The sequence below is a fragment of the Lichenostomus cassidix genome, chromosome 4 (genome assembly GCF_008360975.1).
Source record: "Lichenostomus cassidix isolate B80296 chromosome 4, HeHo_3.0, whole genome shotgun sequence".
NCBI classification, from domain to species: domain Eukaryota; kingdom Metazoa; phylum Chordata; class Aves; order Passeriformes; family Meliphagidae; genus Lichenostomus; species Lichenostomus cassidix.
Window position 1 is genome coordinate 34,159,186 of NC_139484.1, and position 21,063 is coordinate 34,180,248.

The 21,063-nt window shown below is 41.5% G+C and overlaps 1 protein-coding gene across 2 annotated transcripts; it reads right to left on the reverse strand.

The window, feature by feature from the left end:
* Positions 1 to 820: 820 nt before the first annotated feature.
* Positions 821 to 18,341, reverse strand: HPF1 (histone PARylation factor 1). 2 transcript variants are annotated; one of them, XM_085058674.1, is made up of 8 exons: positions 18,324 to 18,341; positions 8,234 to 8,393; positions 6,091 to 6,277; positions 5,493 to 5,591; positions 4,299 to 4,449; positions 3,495 to 3,582; positions 2,707 to 2,879; positions 821 to 1,070 (listed from the first exon to the last, which is right to left on the reverse strand). In XM_085058674.1, exons 1-8 carry the CDS (start codon positions 18,324 to 18,326, stop codon positions 939 to 941), a joined length of 993 nt encoding a protein of 330 aa, XP_084914800.1. In that variant the 5' UTR covers positions 18,327 to 18,341; the 3' UTR covers positions 821 to 938. The 2 variants fall into 2 exon arrangements, with proteins under 2 accessions (XP_084914800.1, XP_084914799.1); XM_085058673.1 differs by lacking the exon at positions 18,324 to 18,341 and adding an exon at positions 9,549 to 9,688.
* Positions 18,342 to 21,063: the final 2,722 nt, after the last annotated feature.

Genomic DNA, 21,063 nt, shown 5'->3' on the forward strand with positions numbered 1-21,063 from the left:
AAAAGGAATGACTTAAATCTGAGCATGTTGCCATGTTAGTAGCCTGCAATCTTTGTCAGTAGTAATTAGTATTACTGTCATTAGTAATGATGTGAATTGCTACAATCGAAGTCAAGTCACTCTATGTATGGTGGCAGGTCTGTTGAGTAAGAGCAAATGTTATTTGCCATTGTTTCTGGACTGTTACTTTAATCAGTTGCCTGAGAATAAACCTCCAAGTGCAATAACAAGAACACACAACTGTGGGCCAACGACCTTGAAAACAAGTAATTTGCACCTTGTACAAAATCCCTTGTGTTTCGTTTTTAAAACCAGAGGTGGCTGCTTCTGATTAGCAAGATAGCAACTGCAGTGGAATTCCTAATTTCTCTTGTAATGTCAGTTAGCATTTCCTTCATCCCATTAGTTTTCTCCCACCTGAGCCAGCTCCAGCAGTGTAGGGCCAGGGATAGTGCTTTGCCACAGATGGGAATGCTTTACCTGCAGGGTGGGACACAACTGGGGAAACGCAGAACGGCAGAACCATCAGCCAGAGCAGGCCTGTGGCGCTCGGGTGTGCACGGAACACCCAGGCAGTAACCGAGCCAACCTGGCCCAGCCCTGCCGTGAGGCACTGCCCCCCGAGGGGCCTGGGCAGCGGCCTGCCCTTGCTGTGCTTCCTCAGAGCACCGGCCCGGCCCAGGCTTGGCTCCCGGGGCAGGGCAGGGCAGGGCCAGCCGGGCATGTGGTGCCGCAGCCCCGCCCAGGGCAGCTCCGCCCCGCAGCACCTCACCCGGCCCCGCTCCCTGTCCCGGGCCCGCCGCACGCAGCCAGCACCGCATTCCTTAGAAAACCTTTACTGACCGCAGGGGACACCGCCACCGAGTACAAAAAGACCCACAAACAACACACACACACACAAAAGACAAGCGCGGTCCCGGCTGCAGCCCCGGTGCCGCTCAGGGCGCCAGCTGATCCAGGTCCTCCTCCCGCCGGTTGCCCAAGTGCAGCTCGATGATCTCGGCAAAGAGGTTCCTCTTCAGCAGCGTGTAAGCCAGGGGCAGCAGCTGGCCCACTGTCTTGTGGAAGTACTGCAGGAGAGAGGGAAAAACAAGAGCGGCCCCGGCAGCGTCAGTGGCTTTGTTTCGTCCAGAGGCAGCCCCAGCTCCTGGCTCTGCCCCATTCACACTGCTCCCTTCAACTGCTCCCAAAACGGCTGAGCACATCCTAATGCCACACCTGCGACAGCCACAAGGGCAGGCAGGGGTGCCGGAGCTGCTGCAGTGAGAGATGGAAACCGACTGTTAGCAGTGCAAGAGAGGATGGTCCCACTAGAGCACGCAAAGCTCCAGCCTGCAGTTGAAATCCCCTATCCTGTCACAGTCTTGTCCCGCCCCACAGTTTGAGGGGATTACAGTGGTACTTAAAATAACCATTTAAGCATGTCCAATGTAAAAACGTCAGAGCATACTTAGCATTTGCAATGATTATTGCACATGTAAGTCCATTGTACCTCTCAAACAAAAGGGACAAGATTTAAGTCCTTTTCTATGTCTTGGGCTACAGATAAAGCATCAGTGTTTCTCTGGCTCTGTAAGCAAAGGGACAGGAAGGCTCCAGTCAGAACTGGAAAACAGCTCCAAGTAGGAGCTCCAAGACAGGCAGGGATATCACATGTAGCAAAACCTACATGTGAAGCCACTGTTTCTTCTGTTAACTAAACCAGAAAATGAAGGTTTTTAATTTTAGAAAACAGCTGCAAAGTTACAGGTGTTTCAAGCTGCAGCACAAGACAGGCAAGACACATGACAGTACTGTAAACACATGATTTGTCACTGCAGGACTTTATCAGTGGTTAGTCCCATGTGCTGAGGGGCACAAAGCATGAAAGATGAGCATTTGCCTCCACCTACTCAGACAAATGGGAGCAACAGTTTCCTTCACTGCCCATCCAGTTGTAGAAAGGATTTAAGGTAAAGCAGCCTGGTCTCTGAAAGAAGGGTTCTAAATGTCCAGGGTATCAAAGGAAAATACCACACATTTTCAGATGCTGCATGGAGCTTAAAAGAGCAGGGCATGAAATCTAAGAAACACATTAGTAATTAAACAGTGTATGGAAAGAGTAGTGAGTTTTCATTCACTTCAATGGCTAAACATTTTAACCAGTGTTCAGCACAGCTCTTTTAGGCCTACATTTAGTATTGCAAGACTTATCTTTCACATGATGTTCTAGAGCACCACTTAGCCAATACTAGTTTTGCGAGAAGCAGCTATTTCTGCAGGAGTGTTTCTGTGACCATCCATTCATATTAGGTTGATGTTGAAACTTCACGTATTATTTTTTAACCATACACTGATTACAGCCATGACCCTTTTCATCAACAGGCCAGTGGCTAATATAGAACAAAAAGCATTAAGTATAATTTTTATGTGTTAACTAAGTGCTATTTATTCAATCACCTTACTGATGATATTCACCTTTAAAAGAGAACTAGGGAAGAGACCACAGATGGGAGTCTTTGCTTCTGGATTGCAGGATTGGGCTTTCATGCATGTATTTTAAATTCAATGTGGAATGATGTCATGTGACTTTTTAGCAGTCTTCGTTAATTAAAAATATGCTTGTAGATGTCTACAATTCCTAGGGATAATTCATCTACAACACAACTACTTCTAGTCCATGTATAAAATAATAATTTTGTGAAGTATGATTGCTGTAGTACTCACATGTGATCCATAGCAAAACAGGTCCATGCCCAGTTCATACCCCATTCCATAGTCACATTCATCATTAGCAAACTGAACAAAGGTCAGCATTTCTTGAATGGGTGCAAAGGCCTTCACTCTCTCCTCATCTGTAGGAGCATCAACTATGGCCTTGCAAATTTTTTTAAGACTGGCTGCAAAAAAAAAACCAAAACCCAAACCAAATATTTAAATGTTTAAATAAAGAAATTTATCACTGCCCAGAACTAGTCTGTGGCAAAACTATACGCATGTGTTACACTGACATGTAAGGTAAGTGGGCACACCCTGAACTGCTAGTGAAGCTTCCTTCTTTCCCTGGACGCTCATTCTTGCCCCATGCCCATCCCTCTCAGTTCCTCATAGAGGGAGACAAGCATTTGTGTGGTGAAATTGCATCAAGGAACTGATTCCAGTTGAAACAACACTGGCAGAAGGGGGTAGATAAGAAATGAACCCACAGATCCCTGAATGTAGATCAGTTTTTTGGATTTACTTCCTGCATAGCTGTGCCAATACAAAAGAAAAGGTCACCTAAACTACTACCTGAGGAATTCTGTTTTCAGATTTAGCATGTTTCATTAATTCTCATCTGGTTCCTTTAACAACAATACTTTGAGCTCAAGTGTGATGGTTAGGACTTCTACTTTTTACCCCCACCATTTAAATTCTCTAAGTAGAAAATATGAATGCAGTTTGTTGTTGACAGAGTGTAACTGAGGGTTGTTTACTTCAAAAAAAGCAGAAGGATTAATAAACAAGATATTTACCATTTGTTTCAGGAAGTTCTCTGTATCCAACATCATTTTTGTCTACAGGAACAACTAGGCCTGCTCCGTGAAATGCTTTGGTCACCACCTGAACAAAGAGACAGGAAATGGAACATGTAAGACAGTACTGAGACCTAAAAGTCACTCACCTCATTAAGCACTAACACCTGACTGCTGGTGGTCAAACCTAATATTGTCTCCTGGCTCCAGGACATCAACTTAGTTTCAAATTACATTGCAGTTTCTTTTAAGTATTGAAGTTTAAAATAACTGGAAACTCCATTTCAGTCAAGATCTGAAATATAAGAACCCTTGTAGTCACTTATATAGCACTCTACCACATTTGTTTAGTCACCTTCTACCATAATTATTTCTGACAGGTATGCAAAAAACCTCTATTATTATCATCCACATCATCCTTAATGGTCCTGTTTCTAATAGCTCCAATCCAACTGCTAACAAGAATCTTCCATTTAAAGTACTTTTCTGCACATCCTCTATTTGTTTTCATTTTTAGGTGACTATGCTCATTGGGATTTTTTTGGTGGTGGTTTGTTCTTTTTGTTTTGAATTGAATGCCAAGCTATGATTTACAAGAGTAAACTGTTTTTATTTAATCCTATTACTTGGAAGACACTTGTAGTAATCTTCCCTCTCTTGAAGTTTTATAGAGAGCTGATTACCTCTGGAAATTCCTTAGTGAAGCACCCTTACTTACTAGAAGGATGAAAAAACACAAACAGGAAGTAAATGAAAAAAATTTAACAGAACTTAGTTCTCTCCAGTGGATGAGGAAAGTCATACTTTCTTATCCCTCTGTTTCATCTTCAGGGTTTTTTGTTCCAGAGAATAACCCAGTTCTTTTGCTGTTCTTGTTAGCTTTTCATCTATGTCTTTCAAAACAGCATTTTTCTTTTTATCAGTCACTTCCTTAAGTTTTTTTGATAAAAATAATCTGCAAACAGAAGAAACATGTCTTTAAGAACTTAGGAGAAAGCCAAACAAATGAATAGCCTTTTAAATGCTAAACTTCCAGATCTTACAATGAAGATTAGCAGTCCTGAGTTTATTTATATAGAGACTTGAAAATGGAAGCCTCTTAACAAGGGGAAAGAAAATAGTTTGGCACAGCCAGTACTTGGGCTCTTCTTATCTGTATCTGTGGCATTACAATCTAGTTTATGCAATCTGCAGGTGCTGAAAGTTCTCCCAGCCTCAGCAGCTGTTCATCTTTCTATCTTAAGAATTCAGTTTGCTGCTTTGGTGCCACATACACCATTTGTCATCCACATCATGCACACAAATACATACTTATGAGTTTCCCCATGGTACTTTCCAAACAAACGTCCTCGTTTAACTCTGCACTGCACAAGGGTTATTTTGCAGAAGCCATTCTTCAGTCTGCTTTCACTGACTGACATGTGTCTGTCCTTAGGGAGCTTTCCATTTTTAACCAGCAGGGATGAGATCAGTTGTTTATATTCCTGACGCAGGAGCATGTAAAGCTCCATGAATCATACTGAACTACATATCCATATAAACATTATCCTGCCACAGGTCAGAAATGGTACTTCCTGTAGATATTATTTATACACAAAAATAATGTATTTTTATGTAGGTAAGAATACAAGCCAGATGCTATTCATCTACTATGATATTCATATTTCCCTAATCATTGTTTGAGATGCCCTCTCTTTACTTACGAAGTATTTTAACAGACCCAGTGGATATTTTTCCCAATGCAGAGCCTGTCACTGCCAATGTATTTAAAGAATTACATAATTAACACTTATCTATTTTATTGCTGGAAGGAAAACACTCTCAAAAAGCCTACAAAGGCTTTTGAGAGAATCTTAAAACTTGCCAGCAGCAGCAGAAAATAAGGATTTCTCAAGAAAGACATACAGTAAGTTAGCTTCATCATTCCACATCACACCTCCCAATTAACAGTTTCTCTCTACTCTGTTCTTTATATATAAAAATAAATATGAGCCTTACTTGACTGCAGCAAAGACATTATCACCAACTTGCGAAATCACACAACCCTTCTTAGCTTCATTTGCACCAACCCACACTGGGAGCTCATCTGGCACATCCCTGTTGATGAAAAAGTACACACAAAATAGTCAAGCTGTGCCCATTTCTCCTATTTCAAAGTAAAACTGAATTTGCCTCCTCACCATGCTGCCATCTCCTTCAGAAACCTACCAAGAAATGCCCTTAGATCTAGAGCTCTAAAATCTTACAGTAAGCCTTGAAAAGAGCTCACATTCATACCTGCAGAGAAAATACACATTCCCTTTTGTTAATTTGATTTTCTTCCCGGTATCACAGCAGAAGTTAAAGATTAGTAAGCAAAGGTGCTCTGGATGGCAGGAGAGGGCAGTTTAATAAATATTTAAGCTAGTCTTCAACTCCCATTCCCACAATAATTTTTAATAAAAAGATATCAAGCCATGTTAACATCTCACTACAAAAAAAGAAAGATTTTTGTTTGGTAATAGTGCATAATTTTCAAATCACAATTCATGGAAAAGCAGAGGACAAAAGTTATGTGTAGTTATAGTGGAGCAACAGTGCACAGGAAATAAAATACCTGAAATATCCCATGTGATACTGTGTTCTGCTATCCCCAACAAGTATAGTCTGAAATTCTGGGGGATCATAGAAGAATCTCCAGTGAAGATTGAAGTTCACATCCGTTGATTTTGCTTTTTTGTGTTTTCCAGCAAGAATATCATATGGTCCAACCAGCTTAAGTCCAACACTTGACACAAGTGCATCTGAAAAGCAAGCCATGAATTGGTTTACACTCAGGTGCACATCTAGACCAGGAAGTTCCTGTGTTGCTCAGGTTTCAAAAGTTTCCATAAATTCAATCAAACACTGTGTTTACTAGACAAGAAAAGCTAAGATATTGTCTTCGCCAGACAGCTTTCATTCAAGAGTTATTACACCTCTCAGAAGTAGCCATCAACAGTCCAATGTCTGGATGGAGATAGGTGTTGAGTGGTGTCCCTCAGGGCTCTGTACTGGGACCAGTATTGTTTAATACTCATCTTTATCAATTACACAAGACCAGATCAGCAAACCTCAGCAAATTTGCAGATGACACCAAGCTGAGGGCTGCAGATGGCACTCCTGAAGGATAGGATACCACCCTGAGGGACCTGGACAAGCTCGAGCATTGGGCCTATGGGAATCTCACAAGGTTAAGAAGACCAGTGGAAGGTGATGCACCTGGGTCAGGGCAATCCCTGGTATCAACACAGGCTGGGGATGAACAGACTGAGAGCAGCCCTGCCCAGAAGGACTTCAGGGTGCTGGACATGATCTGGCCATGTGTACTTGCAGCCCTGAAAGCCAATCGTGTCCTGGGCTGCATCCAAAGCAGCATGGGCACCAGGGTGAGGCAGGGGATTCTGCCCCTCTGCTCCACTCTGGTGAGATCCCACCTGCAGTGCTGCCTCCAGCTCCAGGGTTGTCAGCACATGAAGGACATGGACTTGTTGGAGTGGGTCCAGAGCAAGGTCATGACAATGATCAGAGGTCTAGAGCACCTCTCCCGTGAATATGGGCTGAGCGGGTTGGGGTTGCTCAGTCTGGAGGAGATAAAGCTCCAGGGACTTTACTGCAGTCTTTCAGTTCTTTAGGTACTGAAGGCAGGAACAAATATTTTAGCAGGGCCTGGAGCAAGAGGATAAGGGGTAATGGGTTTTAACTAAAAAAGGGAAATTCAGACTAGATGTAAGGAATGTCTTACGATGCCAGTTGTGAAACACTGGAACATGTTGCCCAGAGACATGGTTGATGACCTATCCCTAGAAACATTTAAGGCTGCAGTGGGCAGAGCTCTGAGCAACATGGTCCTGTTGCAGATGTCCCTGCTCATTGCAGGGGGTTGGACTAGATGACCTTTAAAGGTCCCTTCCCACCCAAGCCATTCTATGACGCGGAAAGATATTGTCATTTCTAGAACGCACAAAGATGTCATTGTGCTACATAATAAACCTGAGGAGTTTGAAATCCAGATTTAGTAGTGCTTACACTGAGTTTAAGTCTCTTCCACTCCTCATCCCACCAGCAAGGAGGCAGTGGGTGCACAAGAAGCTAAGCAGGGATGCAGCTGGAACAGCTGATCCCAACTGACCAAAGCTACATTCCATACCATACGGCATGAGGCTCAGCATGACAAAGCCCTGCCTTCTTCAAGATGGCTGAACACCTGCTTGCCTGCCCATGGGAAGTCGTGAATTAATTCCTTTTTCTTTGCTTGTGCACGTGCCCTTTACTTTCCCTATTAAACTGTCTTTTGCTCAACCCACACATTTTCTCACTTTCACCCTTCTGATTCTCTCCCCTGTCTCACCAGGGGGGAGTGAGCAAGTGCCTGTGTGGTGCTTAGTTGTTGGCTGGAATTAAACCATGATGTATGAGGAAATTTCCATGAGGAAATTTGAGTTCCCCACTAAACATTTTAAATGCACCTTCAAGAAAGGCAGATTTAGACCACATTTAGTCCCTTGGTATTGTACGACTTCAGGAGTTACATTTTAGAAAACCTGAAGTGTACATCTTGGTGATTATATCCAGAATTTTAGTTTACACTAATGTAAATATACTCCAACTCAACTGAAAAACTGAAGCTGCATTAAAATGCATCCGACCACCACCAGTTTGCCTGCCTTCAGGCTGCTTTTGGGAGTGAAAGTTAGAAGAGGCAAACATTAAAAACTCACCACTTGGTTTCCCAGGATCTAGTTCCTCACAAAACTTCCAAAACTGGTAGAAGTCTTCAGGCAGTCTAAGCCGATAGCATGTTTCTGCTTCCTGGCAAAGACTATCAGGAATATCTGCCTGGTTTGATCTTCTCTTCTTGACAGCTCCATTTTGTTCACTCTGTAGATTTAAAAAAAAACCCAAGCAACCCAAAACAGAGTTAATTTAGTTCCCTTCTGTCAGCTCTACCAAAGGATTCTACAAAGCTTTCATACTAATGGAGGAGCAACAAATAAGTCTATTAGGGCATGTTTGTTAGTTAAAGCAGCATATATACAGACTAGAACATCTGCTTTGGACAGAATCCATTCAAAGTGCAGACATACGTGCTAAACGTGTCTGAAGTACCAAATCACTACTTGGATATTAACGGGTAAATACAACCAACAGAAGAACTTCTACTAGTTAATTAAGCAAAGGAACAAACAATCCCATAGTTTAATGTAATTCTACATTGCTTTAAAATGACCATTTCCAATCGCACTGCTGACTGTATACAATGATTGTGTTTTACAGACAGTAGGGATACTATTTTGTCATGTTTGACTTAATAACACAGCAAAAATCTCCTAGTCTCTACTATCTAAACTGCTGTGATATTCAACATCATGACTACTGCAGTTTTCCGAGCAGCATTTTCAAAGCAGATTAAAGCTGAAGTTGCTGTTAAAAATGATGTAACGAGAACTGAAGCAGGCTAGGAAATGATCCGTACGAGAACACTCCGCTGAAACGGCACTCTCAACTACCCATTCCCCAGTAATTCTCCGTTAATTGGCAGGAATCGTTACTCCCCCTATGTGGCAGAAGAGAAAGAGCAACAAGGTTTCGTTCCTGTCCCCAGGAGCGGACAATGCGGGGACACTTCACCCCGAGGCGGGGCCGCCTGCCGACAGCCCGGGGCACGGCGATTTCCCGCTCCCAGCGCGGTCCCGCCGGGATGCTGCGGCGGCCGGCGGGCACAGCTCACCTCAGACGCGGCAGTCCCCGGGAGATGCCCGGCCGGGGGAGCGGCTCCGGCTCAGCTCGCTGGCCCTGCGACTTTCCCCAGAGCCACGGAGCAAACCGGAGCGAGGGGCAAGGAGCCCGAGGACCGACAGGCCCGCGGCCCTCGGAGGTGTCTCTCCCGCCGCCCGGCCGCGTTCCCGCAGTCCCGCCGTTCCCGCAGTCCCGCCGTTCCCGCAGCCCCGCCGTTCCCGCAGCCCCGCCGTTCCCGCAGTCCCCGCCGTTCCCGCAGTCCCCGCCGTTCCCGCAGCCCCGCCGTTCCCGCCCCACCTGCTCTCCGGCCGGTCCCGCCGCGCCGCGCGGCCTGCGCTTCCCGCCACCTGCCATGCGCTCCCGCCGCCCGCATCCCGCGCGCCCAACACCACCCGGCGCGCGCGCCGCGCCTGCGCAGCCCCGCCTCAGCGCGGAGCGGCCCGTGAGGGGCGGGGCGCGGGAAGGTGCGCAGTTAGCCCCGGGTGCGCGGTGCGGCTGCTGCTGCTGCTGGGGACAAGCCGGGAGCTCAGCGCCATGTTCCCTCAGCGGCAGATACACCACCCAGACACGCTTCTGAGGGTGACTTTTTAAAATCCTAGTTACATACGCGTGCAAATTCCTGTAATATGAGTTAGGGTGCTATATTGCAATTAGACAGAGGAAGACATGACCTGAAATGTAATCTTCCCCTTCAGAACTAACGGCATAAGAGAGAGGAAGTGATAGAAGCTTTCAGCAGTTAAAAAAATTAAAAAAAAAAAAAAAAAAGCCTCAATTCCCTAATCTTCTGCTTTAGCATTTGCCAGCTGCAGGACTATAAAAGCAGCGTCAGAGCCTCTGTTGCAATGACCGAAGCGAGGCAGCCTGTGTCTCACGGCGCGAGTGGGACACGTTCCTCAGCCCGGAGCTCCCGTAACCACATTATGCAACAGCCGCTTACCCTGCTCGAGTGCTGTGCATAGCAGAGGGCTTGGAAAACCGATGCCACAGGAGGCGGCAGTGGGAAGCTGGTTATATATAAACCTTCACTTTTTTTGTTTCAGTAAGCGAGATCACGGTGGGTTTATTTAAACAAACATTATGTAGTCAAGCTGCAGGAATCGGTGAACTCACACTGCCTACCAGGAAGAAAGATGCCTGTATGGCATAAATAAATACCGTGAGATCTTTTTATTTTGCAGTTCATGAAGGTTGTAAGTATTTGCTGTAGTATAATTGTTAACAACCGGGTGTTAAGTGTTTACAGGTGTTAACACCTATTTGTCTGATGTTTCAGCCACCAAACAGGTGGTTTGTCAAAAGCTTGATGATGTTAAGTCAGGCTACAGCATTCACTGTTAAGAGTTACACGTCACAGGAAACTTGATCCTGACTGATGGTGGTACTGCCTGTGCATAAAACAGCCAGGCTTGCTGTCATGTAGGTGCAGAACAAAGTCTACATCAAAGTCTCCTCCCTCTGATGGGAAAATTGTTGTTTAAATCAGCATACCTATTGTTTGGTTACCAAAATCCTGCACACACAGGGAAGGAACATTAAATTTCAAGTCCAAACCTTGTTTAAGGATTGGGTTACATTTCATCGCCTGAGGTTAAGCAGGAATGAGGTACAAAAGCTTACTGAGAAACCACAAAGCTAATTTTCTTTGAGAAAAAGTGTCAAGAGTACTGGCTTGAGGTTTCTTTGGGAAATGCTTTCGAATATGAGTCTCATTCATAACTTCTAGTATACAAAACCTTAGCCATAATGGAGGCTAGATAAAATGTCACCCAAAGGAATGCCATTTTCCTGAGTGGCTTTGTGAAAAGTGTTCTCACTGACTTTAGAATAAAAACATACCTCCTCCACCCCCATCCCAAGTATCTGTTATATACCATACCTTAGCTCATCTGAATTCCAGCCTCATGCAGCAAATTGATGCAGTGACACCGAAGGCCCCAGTAGGTCCCATTTCAGTATTAAAGCTAACAAATTCCAAGTTCTGCTTCCCATAATAATTTCAGGATGAGCCTTTTCCCTCTTGCAAGGATTAAATAACCTCACCCCAAAGCTATGGCTTTGCAGGCTTTTATGCCCTCATGTTCTCCTCTCAGTGCTTACTGAAAGGAACCCTGCACATAATCATTTTGAATTCCACAATTACAGTTACAAGGCAAATGCAAAAGTGACATGGGAAGGATAGCTCAAGCCTGTCCCGTGACTTAGGCTGGTATCTCAAGTGTGTATTCTGCCACATTAGTCTTCTGCTACAAAACAAGTAAATAAGGTCAGCATGAAAGCATCTACTTTTACTTTGGGTCAAGAAGAAAACAGAAGCTTTTCAAAGTTTCTCACATTTAAAGAAGTGATATGGGTTTTCAGTAAAAAAAAAAAACAGTGAAGCCTCTTTCAATATTTTGTATTGTAGCATTTCAACAGAAGTAATGTAAGCAAGCATCAAATAAATTTGTAGTGGCCCTATTTTAGGTATGCCAATATCTTACAAAGGACAATTATGCTGGAAAGAATGCAAACTGACTAGAAGAATGCTCCTACACTGACAATGTTAGTGCTAGGTCTCTAAAGCCTAACTTAGAAGGATTTTACCACTGAAGATACAGCTCATGAGCTTTATTGATCAATTGATTTTTTTTTCATTATTTTCTCCACGCAAGCTATTAAAGACTCCAAGAGCACCTGCCTTCTAGAAGAGCCTGCAGTTTGGTAATAACCCAGAAGAGAATAAAGCACATAATCCAGGGAGGAGGATATAAATGCTCTCCATCTGGGAATCTTGGTCTCTCACACTTTTCCAGGCAGGTACCCCAGCCACTAGATTATAAGTTAAGAGTACCAGTGTTCGGCTGTATTTAAGACAGAATGTGATTTTAAAAATATGTTTATGTGTGTATGTATATAGTGCAACTCAATCTTTTTGTAAGTACCTTCCAAACAATTTCAGAGTGAGTACCTAAAAAGAAATAGGTAATGAAGTATCCAGTTACCTCATCCTGTCCTGTCAGGCTTGGAATATGAGGCAAGTAGCTCAGTTCCATTAAGATCCTGATGGTGGTTGTGTTCAGAAAAGTAACTTTACATGGCTGGATAGATAGATAAAAGGACTAATTTTGAGTTTAGATATATCTAGTTCCAGGTGGCAGCTGATAAGGTCTTTTCAGAACAGCAGTTTTGAGCCTAAGTACACACTTGAGATTGAATAAACCGTTTCAGTTATTCTTGAGTTAAGTCTACCCTCATCAGTTTTTCTCTGAAGTGTGGAAATAGGTTGTGGGGTGCCACTATAGAAGCCCTTAAACAACAAACTCTTGAGATACTGAATGATTATTCTGTGCACCATAGTAATTTTTTCCTCTCTGTGAACAAGTGGTAACTCACTCTGTATGAGAAGTAAGAACAAATTATTTGGAGGAAGATAAAAAGTCCAAGATTTGAAAAGTATATATCATTTGATATTGGTAGTCATATTGTCATTCATTCTGTTAACAACCTGTAAGGCTGTAACAGGGAAGACTTTTTGCAAAGGATAAACAACTACACTAGAATTCATAATACAGTATCTTAAAGCCTCCCCCTTCAAGCTAGAAAACATAGCCTCCTGTGTCTGTACCATCAGACTTCTGAATCAGGATAAACTGAGATTATCTCAAGATAATTATCTGCAAAGTAGCTTTATCAAGCTTTCCAGTCATCAGTATGATTAGTCCCACTCTGAAGTGGGCCTAGTTTCTTTTTGTTTAGGTTGTTTTGGTTTTTTTAAATTCATAACTATGCAGAAATAGATTTTGTGAGAAACCACAGAACTGAAGTATGTTGTCTTGAAACAAAGCTTTTCAGACCTGCTTTCTCAAAAGCTATTGTAAATACTTCCTGTGTATACACACACTTATTTCCTGATACATTTTATTTACCTCTTGAGGTTAGCAAGACTTTAGTGTGTCTTATGAACATTTTTCCTCTTCTATGTCCCTTTCCAAGATTATTGCTTAATATCCGGAACTACCCCCATGCTATGCAAAAAATCTCAGTTCTGACTTTCAGAGTTTTATGGGTATTAATTATTGTGAAGAAAGCTTTCATGATTTAAAAGCCTGAGCAAAAGCTTTATCAGCTAGTAAGTACTAGAAAGAAGAAAAGAAGACTAGCAGGGTAATTGAAATCAGATTTTTGCTTCCTCACTGCCATTCACTGAGTCTTTCATGGTCACAGCTTTCTACCAGAGTTCATTGCTTCCCTCCCACCCTTTACAAGGTGAAGATTTGCTCACCTGTGAAAAGCACCAGCAGTAAATTAAGATACACTAATCCAGATATTCAGTGCTGAGATGTTACAGATTTTTAAATTTAAGGACAGATCTCCAAGACATGATTCTGTCTATCTAGCCTAGATTACATTAGCAAACTAGATGGCATGCAATACATATGGTTCACAAGCTATTTTTCTCTACCCATCATCATTTGCAGCTGAAAGGTAACTGTTTAAGGTAATTTTTTTAGGTAGTTTCAAAGAGTATCCTGAGCAGCAAGGGGTAGGTTTGTTCAGTCTTCTCATCAGTCACCACAACATACTGATAACTAGATTGGCAAAAATTAGATATATTCCAGTTGCTATTCAAGGACTAATTTTTGCCAAACAAGATACTGCATTTTTCTTGACACAAGAGGGAGCCATTTAAGTTCTTCTTATTAAAAAAGCAGTGTAAAGAATGAAGACAAAATAAGTACCTGAATACGCAAGTGGCCACATTGATGTCCTTTCAATGTAGACATCTTATTTCTGAACACTGGCTAATTTTGTCTTATTCTAAATAATCACAGTGTACGCAGCACCTGTTGGATTTTTCTGTGTACAGCTATCATATTGGAGATGTACAGAATGCAGTGTGTCACAAATGCAGTGAAATTGCGCTATTTTAAAATAGTTTTAAATTTCAGTTTATGTGAAGGTTCTTAATGAGTTGCTTTATTGCCAGCCTTGTTCTCAGGTTAAGCCTCAAAATAATCCTCAGATCACGCAGAGCCTCTGTTCCTTGGGTTATTAGCTTCTGTAGGGCAGCCCCACATTTTCAGGTTCAGTGAAGGACACATCTTCCCTTTCATCAAAATAAGGATGAGCCGGAGCTGAGGACACTTTTCAAGGTCAAAGGCAAGACTTGCCTCCGGGAAGGTTGGGAGTGAGCAGTGCTGCAGCAGACCGCAAAGACACACAGTGCCTCTGCTGACTCATCACCTCACTGCTGCTTGTGCTGACAGGTTGTCCTGGATCCCTGCCAGCTCCCCTTGCAATTCTGCAAGGTAGGCTGTATGAACCCAAATAAATGAAAGAATACAGAGAGTGGGGGGGAAGTCACATAACTGGAAGAAAATTTTTTGATCAGGATACTGCAGGAGATATATTTCCTGAGACATCCTAGAGGCTTCAGGATACTTTGTAATGTGAACATTTAAAAAGGAATATTGGTGAAGATACAGTAGTCTTTTTGCAAAGGACTTGAAGCTAGATAAGTGTTTCAGATGAGAAGTTAATATTATTTAGGCATCAATTCAGTGAGCCTTGCAATAACTGCTCTTGACAAGAGTGTAAACTGACAGCTTGATACTACTCTAATCCAGTATTTGAGCCGCTGTTTATTTAGATCTGGCAGCTAGCATTAGACTATGATTTTATGGTGGCAGTAGTATTTTACTGCAAGTCAAGCCCTTTTTATCTGCTCTGTTTTGAATATAGGCGATCCTTTCTGATCACGTGAATTATGTTCTGTGTTCCACACACTATTCTGCATTTAAAGTACTTGTTAGTCCTGTAGTTGTACAGAAGTGCAATTTATGTAGGACCATTTGCCATAAGTACCACTTGTGTTACAGATGGCCATAGATGTAATATTACAAGTTGCCTGGTTTAATTGGAAACACAGCCATGTATGTTTGAAGCACAGTGAGGCACGGTTCATCTGAATGCATTATCCCAGGAAGTTAAGGGTTTTCCTGTAAGAATTGACTCCAATAAAAAAAACTGTTAATGTGAATAGCTATCCAAAATGATGGGTTTTTTTACTGAAAGTATACCATAGAGTTGGTAAGTCTAATCCAGCTTTATTTCTGGTCAGATATTGAAGCCAGGATAGATTGAACCAGGCAATCTAGGCACTATATTTTTTTCGGTTATTTTTGTCATGTATGGATATTCTGGTTCTCTTAATCTGTGATTTTCACCTTAAACTCTTGCCTGCTATATACAAAATGCTACATACAGGTAAGAAAGAAAAAAAAGTATGAAGACAAACTGGTGCCACTGGAGGCAATAAATGCAAAATGAAACTTTTTGGTCTGATACATAAAAATAGAAGTAGTCTAAGAGCAAGTAGTTTTAAGTGAGTGACTACTTTGTAGATACCCCTTGTGAGGTTTCACATTTCTGATATGCAAGAAAAATCACTTGATAAACATGTTTACCAGCGAGACAAACCCTGCATACATTGCTTTACCATTAGTGACTGATAAGACTGGCATGTATTTCATATTGTATTAGTACACACTAACTCTCAGTCTTCAGTGTCAGAACCTCAGGACCCTGTTTTCATGGGACAAGTTTCTCACATTGAGAACAGTTCACATTCTGCTGTAACTGGGTATTAGGGTGAGAATCAATACAAGTAATATGATAATATGCATCCACCAAGTTTTGGCCAGTGGTATGAATGTTTTATCTAGTGCGTATGCTTTGACTTCCTCCCCCACCAAATAATGTGGTGAGGAGGTAGAAGATTGTGGCTCTGAGTCACTTCGGCTTAGGCTAGAGTGAGTCAGGAACTCAGCAACTCGGCTGGGAGAATTGATCATATTCCTATTATCTGAGAGAGGCAGAATTGATGGCTATAACTGACAAGCAAGATTCTACAGGGACAATGTAAGTCCAGTTTTGTGTTTTAACATCCAGACAGGTAGTAGTCTAGATTTTCCAATAAACCATTTGCAAATCTTAACTTTTGTATTCAGTACTGCTATGAGAGTCCCTAAATCTGAGGATTGAGTACTTGGTTTAGGGTGAACAATCCAATTATATTTAGCTACTTCTGTAAGAAGCCTTTCTTCTTGCATTTTTCTGGGCACCCTGGCAACCACAAAACGTTGAAAGGAACAAAAACTGGGTTTAGTATAAATTTTAGAGGCAGTACTACAGTATAACATCAACTTTGGACTTGTGTTTATATTTAAAGTTCTTCACTCAGACCTGCTCAGATGTTTCCACTCCATATGGCTTCTAGTGTAGCAGCACAGTAAACTTCTGCTAGCTAGTAACACAAAATACCACATATTCTCACTGTGCCATTCCCAGCTAACAGCTTCAGTGCCTAGAGCTGTGTAGCATTAGCACAGTCTGTTCCCAAATAAGTTACCCTTTCTGTCTGTAAGCATGACTAATTAATTCAGGTGCAGCACTGAGCTAACACAGCTCTACTCTTTCCAGTCTGGAGCCAGTCAGCTGTGATGCTCACCTGGAATTGTTATGCTGTGCTATTGCATAACATAGGGAGCACTGAGAAAATATCCTCCTCTGTTTTCTGTGGTCCCATTCGCCTTTCATCTGCCTTGTCACTATAAGCTACCATAAATAAGTGCCACAGCAGGGAAATATGTCTAAAGCCCTGGCCCATGGCTACAGCATGTGCAATAGCTCTATCCAAGGCAGGCTTCTGCCCAGTGTTGGGGAGCAACTCTTCCCTCATCGAGATGGTGGTGGGAGAGGGTGGAGCCCTCTGGCATTTCCCCTTGATGCTGTAGTCTTGGACTTTCTGCTCCTTTCACAGGGCTGAACCTGCCCTTAGTGCAGTTGCCCAATTAGGACAGACTCCACTAGGAAGCTGCAAATACCATATGTTCAAAAGAGCAGGCCTTTCACACCACAGGAAGAGGCTGACATGCTTCCTCAGCTTCAAGGAGCCTACTAAATAGCCCCAAAAGGTAACAAATACTTCTTTCGCTGTAGGATTTTGTCTTTAGCATCATCACTGTTCCCTGTTGAGATTTTGTAAATTTAAGCTTTGTTTCTGTTGAGTTGTACTACTTTTCACAAGCCACAAATGCCCACAGCTCTTAGGGATTAGGGTTCTTCTTGAGTATAATGAAACTGCATTTGATCACCTACTTATAGTAGTCTGACAGCTTTGCATGCCACTAACTCAGTTACCAGCGCAATCCAGGCTTTAAGCACTCTTTCTTGTAATATAGACAAAATTACACAGGCATTCCCTTTGTCTTGCAAGCTGATATGGCAGTCCTCCTAAGGGCTCCTTAGGTGACAGTTATTAGTACTGGGTAGCCAAGATGGCTTTTTAAAAAAATACTACTTAACTCCATCAACAAAAAATCCATCACACCCAAAACAAGAAAAAGTCTTAAAGTCCCCAGTTAATGACAAAAAAATTCCAAAAAACCAACCAAACAATACCACACAAAAAGCCAAAGTCACTGAGAGTTTCATGCAGAACTACACAGATGGAATTCTCCACATCCAGAGAGATGATTTTTCCAGTTTAGAGACAAACAACTGTCTTAAACTGATCAACTCCACTTTTTTCAACAAACAGCACAGGAATATTCATGATACATTGGTGAAAAATTAGAGGACAGTGTATCTCTTCATCCCCTTTGCATATTATTCTGTATTTACACAAGAAAACAATTTAATAATTACCTGCTCTATTTAAAAACATGTTCTAAGCTTAGGAACACTACATATAAGATGCCTCAGAGCACAAACAGTTTTGTGTTATTTTTAGAGTCAAATTGTTTCACTTCAATTAGGTAACCCAGATCTTGCCAGTCAGCTCCCTCATATTTGACTTTTTTTTTTTTTTTACGTACTTCATAGTACTTGATCTCAAGACAACTTAGCTAATACCTCTGCTAATCAGCAGTTGTTGGTTTCTCAGCAAAAAGATAAATACACCAGCTACTGTAAGACAAGCTCCTTATTCTTCTGCTTTTCTCAGAGCAAAAGGAAACAAAATCCTCTTACTAAATTACACATGCCAGCAGATTAAGAAAACAAATAACTCCCAATAGAAATTCTTACCATTGCAGGTCACCAAAAAAAAAAAAAAATCCAAAGTAGGACCAAAAGCTGTAACCCTATAAAAAAGGCTGTATACTTTCTTACCTAACAGGCTTGTTCTCTTTTATAGTGTGCTCTCACCAAGGTATCAGCACTGGCTTATGGGCTCCTGGCTCTCAGCTGTACCTGCTTCCTGGCCATTTAGCTCTTGTCTTTCTGCTCCCAGTTTTCAACAGATCTAAATGCAAAAAAAGGCTTAAGGTTTTGGATTTTTAGTAGGACATAGCTTAAAGAGTTTGTAGTACCCCACAAAACACAATATAGCTCAATGCAACTGCTTTTCTCCTGCATAATTTCCTTATTTTTCCCTTAATTGCTCCATTTTCTTTTTTTACTTACCTGCTCTCCCATTTGTTGCCTATCAGAAGAGATAACAGGTGTAATATTTCATCTGAAAAAGAAAGGAGGAAGCTAGAGAGGGACGTAATAGAAAATAGGCAGTTCATAATAGAAAATGAACTAATTTATATGGCAGTTGCAAGTCTTTATTTTTATTTTGTTACAGTGACAAGGCTGGCTTAAAAGAATGGGAAGACTTCTTACAGTGGTTCTATCATTCAAATAATTCTGTGTAACGAGAGGGAGCTAATTAAGGAAAAAGGAAGGACTGAAGAGCAGCACATGGGATGGATGTCGCAAGAAGTATTTGTGGAAACTTGTAGAATTACTACTAATTCTGCTTTCATAGTAATTGGACCATGGTGCATTAAAAGTAAAGAAAAAAATCTTGAATATTACTGATATGTTCTGAATCTCACTCCTTTTTAATGCAAACTTTTTAATGTCTCAGTGTCTTCAGAGTGTCACCTACCCACATAAACACCTAAATACACCACTAAAGCACTACAAGTTTTTTCAAATTGGTATCTATTAGGTGCTCAGTTTCTGTTGTCATCATATGTTCAAATCTACACAATGTAATAAGACTTCCCGGAAAGGTGCATTGAGTTTTGACAGTTAATTCTAACATATTTTAAGACATTGTATTATATACTTTACTGTATGTGAGTGTTATGATCAGTAATCATTTTAATTGTCCAAGAAAGAATGTAGGCACCTGTACTTTTAGAAGGTTCTATCAAGACCCCTTGTTCAGTTGTGCAAAGTCCTGTGGCTTTCACTGACCAGCTGGCATTAAGCCATTGAATGAAATAGGCTATGATCTTTGTGAAACACCTTGGTTATAAATAATTGTGGAATAACATCTAGAAAACCCTGTGGAAAAGCATTTGTTGTCTATACCTTCTTAAAGGAAAGGTCAACAGTATTTTTATCATAGAATCCCAGAATGGTTTGGGTTGGAAGGGATCTTCAAGATCACCTAGTTCCAGTCCCCCTGCCATGGGAAGGAACACCTTCCACTAGACCAGGTGACTCAAAACCCCGTCCAGCCTGATTTTCTGGGGGAAAAATGTTTAAAAATCCAGATAAATCAAGTGAGCCAGAAGAAGAAGTCAGTATTATTACACAGTTATTATGGTGTGTACATACACCTGAAAAGAGCTATAAAGCACAAAGGACCACTGTCTTCATCCTACAGCTGATGGCACACTCATCATCTTAGCAACCATGTGCATAATCTGATATTGGTAACCAAATGTTTTTTGTAGTATGAGGCAAACCCCAAGGTGTCAACAAAATAGAGAGTTTTGTTGAGAGACATTAGGAATTGAAATAATTTTTAAAAATCTCTATTTTTGTTTCTTTAAAATGAGGCAAGGTGATTTAACCACATGGCTACTAACAGTAACAGGAGGCAAGCAGTTAAATTTCTATAAATCAGAAAGAGCATTAACCTCTTACAGTTTCATCTTTTCCAAAGCAAATTAAATACTGCATGATATGGCTGCATTGCTGACTAATAATAGTATTTATCAGCAAGTCTTAAATCAGTCTATAATCACAAGAATAATTAGTGTCATAATTTTATTCTTCATTAATTAAGCAATTTGTAGCTAATTGCTAACTCCTTGGGTTTTTCAGAAATCCTTCTCCAGGATGGTGTTTTTTTCTGTCTGTATGATATTGCCTCCAGAGGGATGCAGCACAGCTGTTGAATGAGTCCATGTGCTTTTTCAAAACAGTAGGTAAATTTCATGGTATCTGTCACTTCTTACATACATGTGATTGGTGCATATGATCTTATTTCCATGTGATTCATTTATTTCCTCTCTCCTATTCAGTCCTGACCACATCTTTGGATTTCACTGAATTGTTTCACAAGTGAAAAGTGGATTTCACTTTGTAGGAGCCTTAATCCAGTGGAGAATACAACATGTGGCTAAAGAAGCTGGGAATCCCTTGTGAGTATCCTTCAGAATAGATAGAGTAAATAGAAAGTGAAAGTTCCTTGCATCTCGCTTTGACCCAAAATGTGCCCCATCACTTTAAATGAATGGCTTTACTTGATGGCCATTGTGACCAAAGAAAGTTGTCATGGAAACCTTGATAGGATAATAACTACCTGGACAGAGCAATAAGGCACCAGAGACTGTGTAATCAGGTCACCATTTATTCTGGAAAACTTGGGCTTCTGTCTAGTAAAGGAAAATGGTATTGGTTGATTAAAATAAATCTGCTGTAGTAGGATCCAGTAGTGAGATAAAAGCACTTCTTCTTGTCTATAAAAGACAATTACTGTATGGCACTTTGATTTATTCACTGGTAAAAATATTCTAAAGCTGTTCAGAGGAGCCCAAGT

Coding starts and splice junctions, on each gene's coding strand:
- HPF1 (XM_085058673.1), bottom strand. CDS start 9,605: ATGGCAGGTGGCGGGAAGCGCAGGCCGCGCGGCGCGGCGGGACCGGCC. Junction 8,394..9,548: donor CGGGACCGGCCGGAGAGCAG/GTGGGGCGGGAA, acceptor TTAAATCTACAG/AGTGAACAAAATGGAGCTGT. Junction 4,450..5,492: donor AATGTCTTTGCTGCAGTCAA/GTAAGGCTCATA, acceptor TTCTGTTTGCAG/ATTATTTTTATCAAAAAAAC.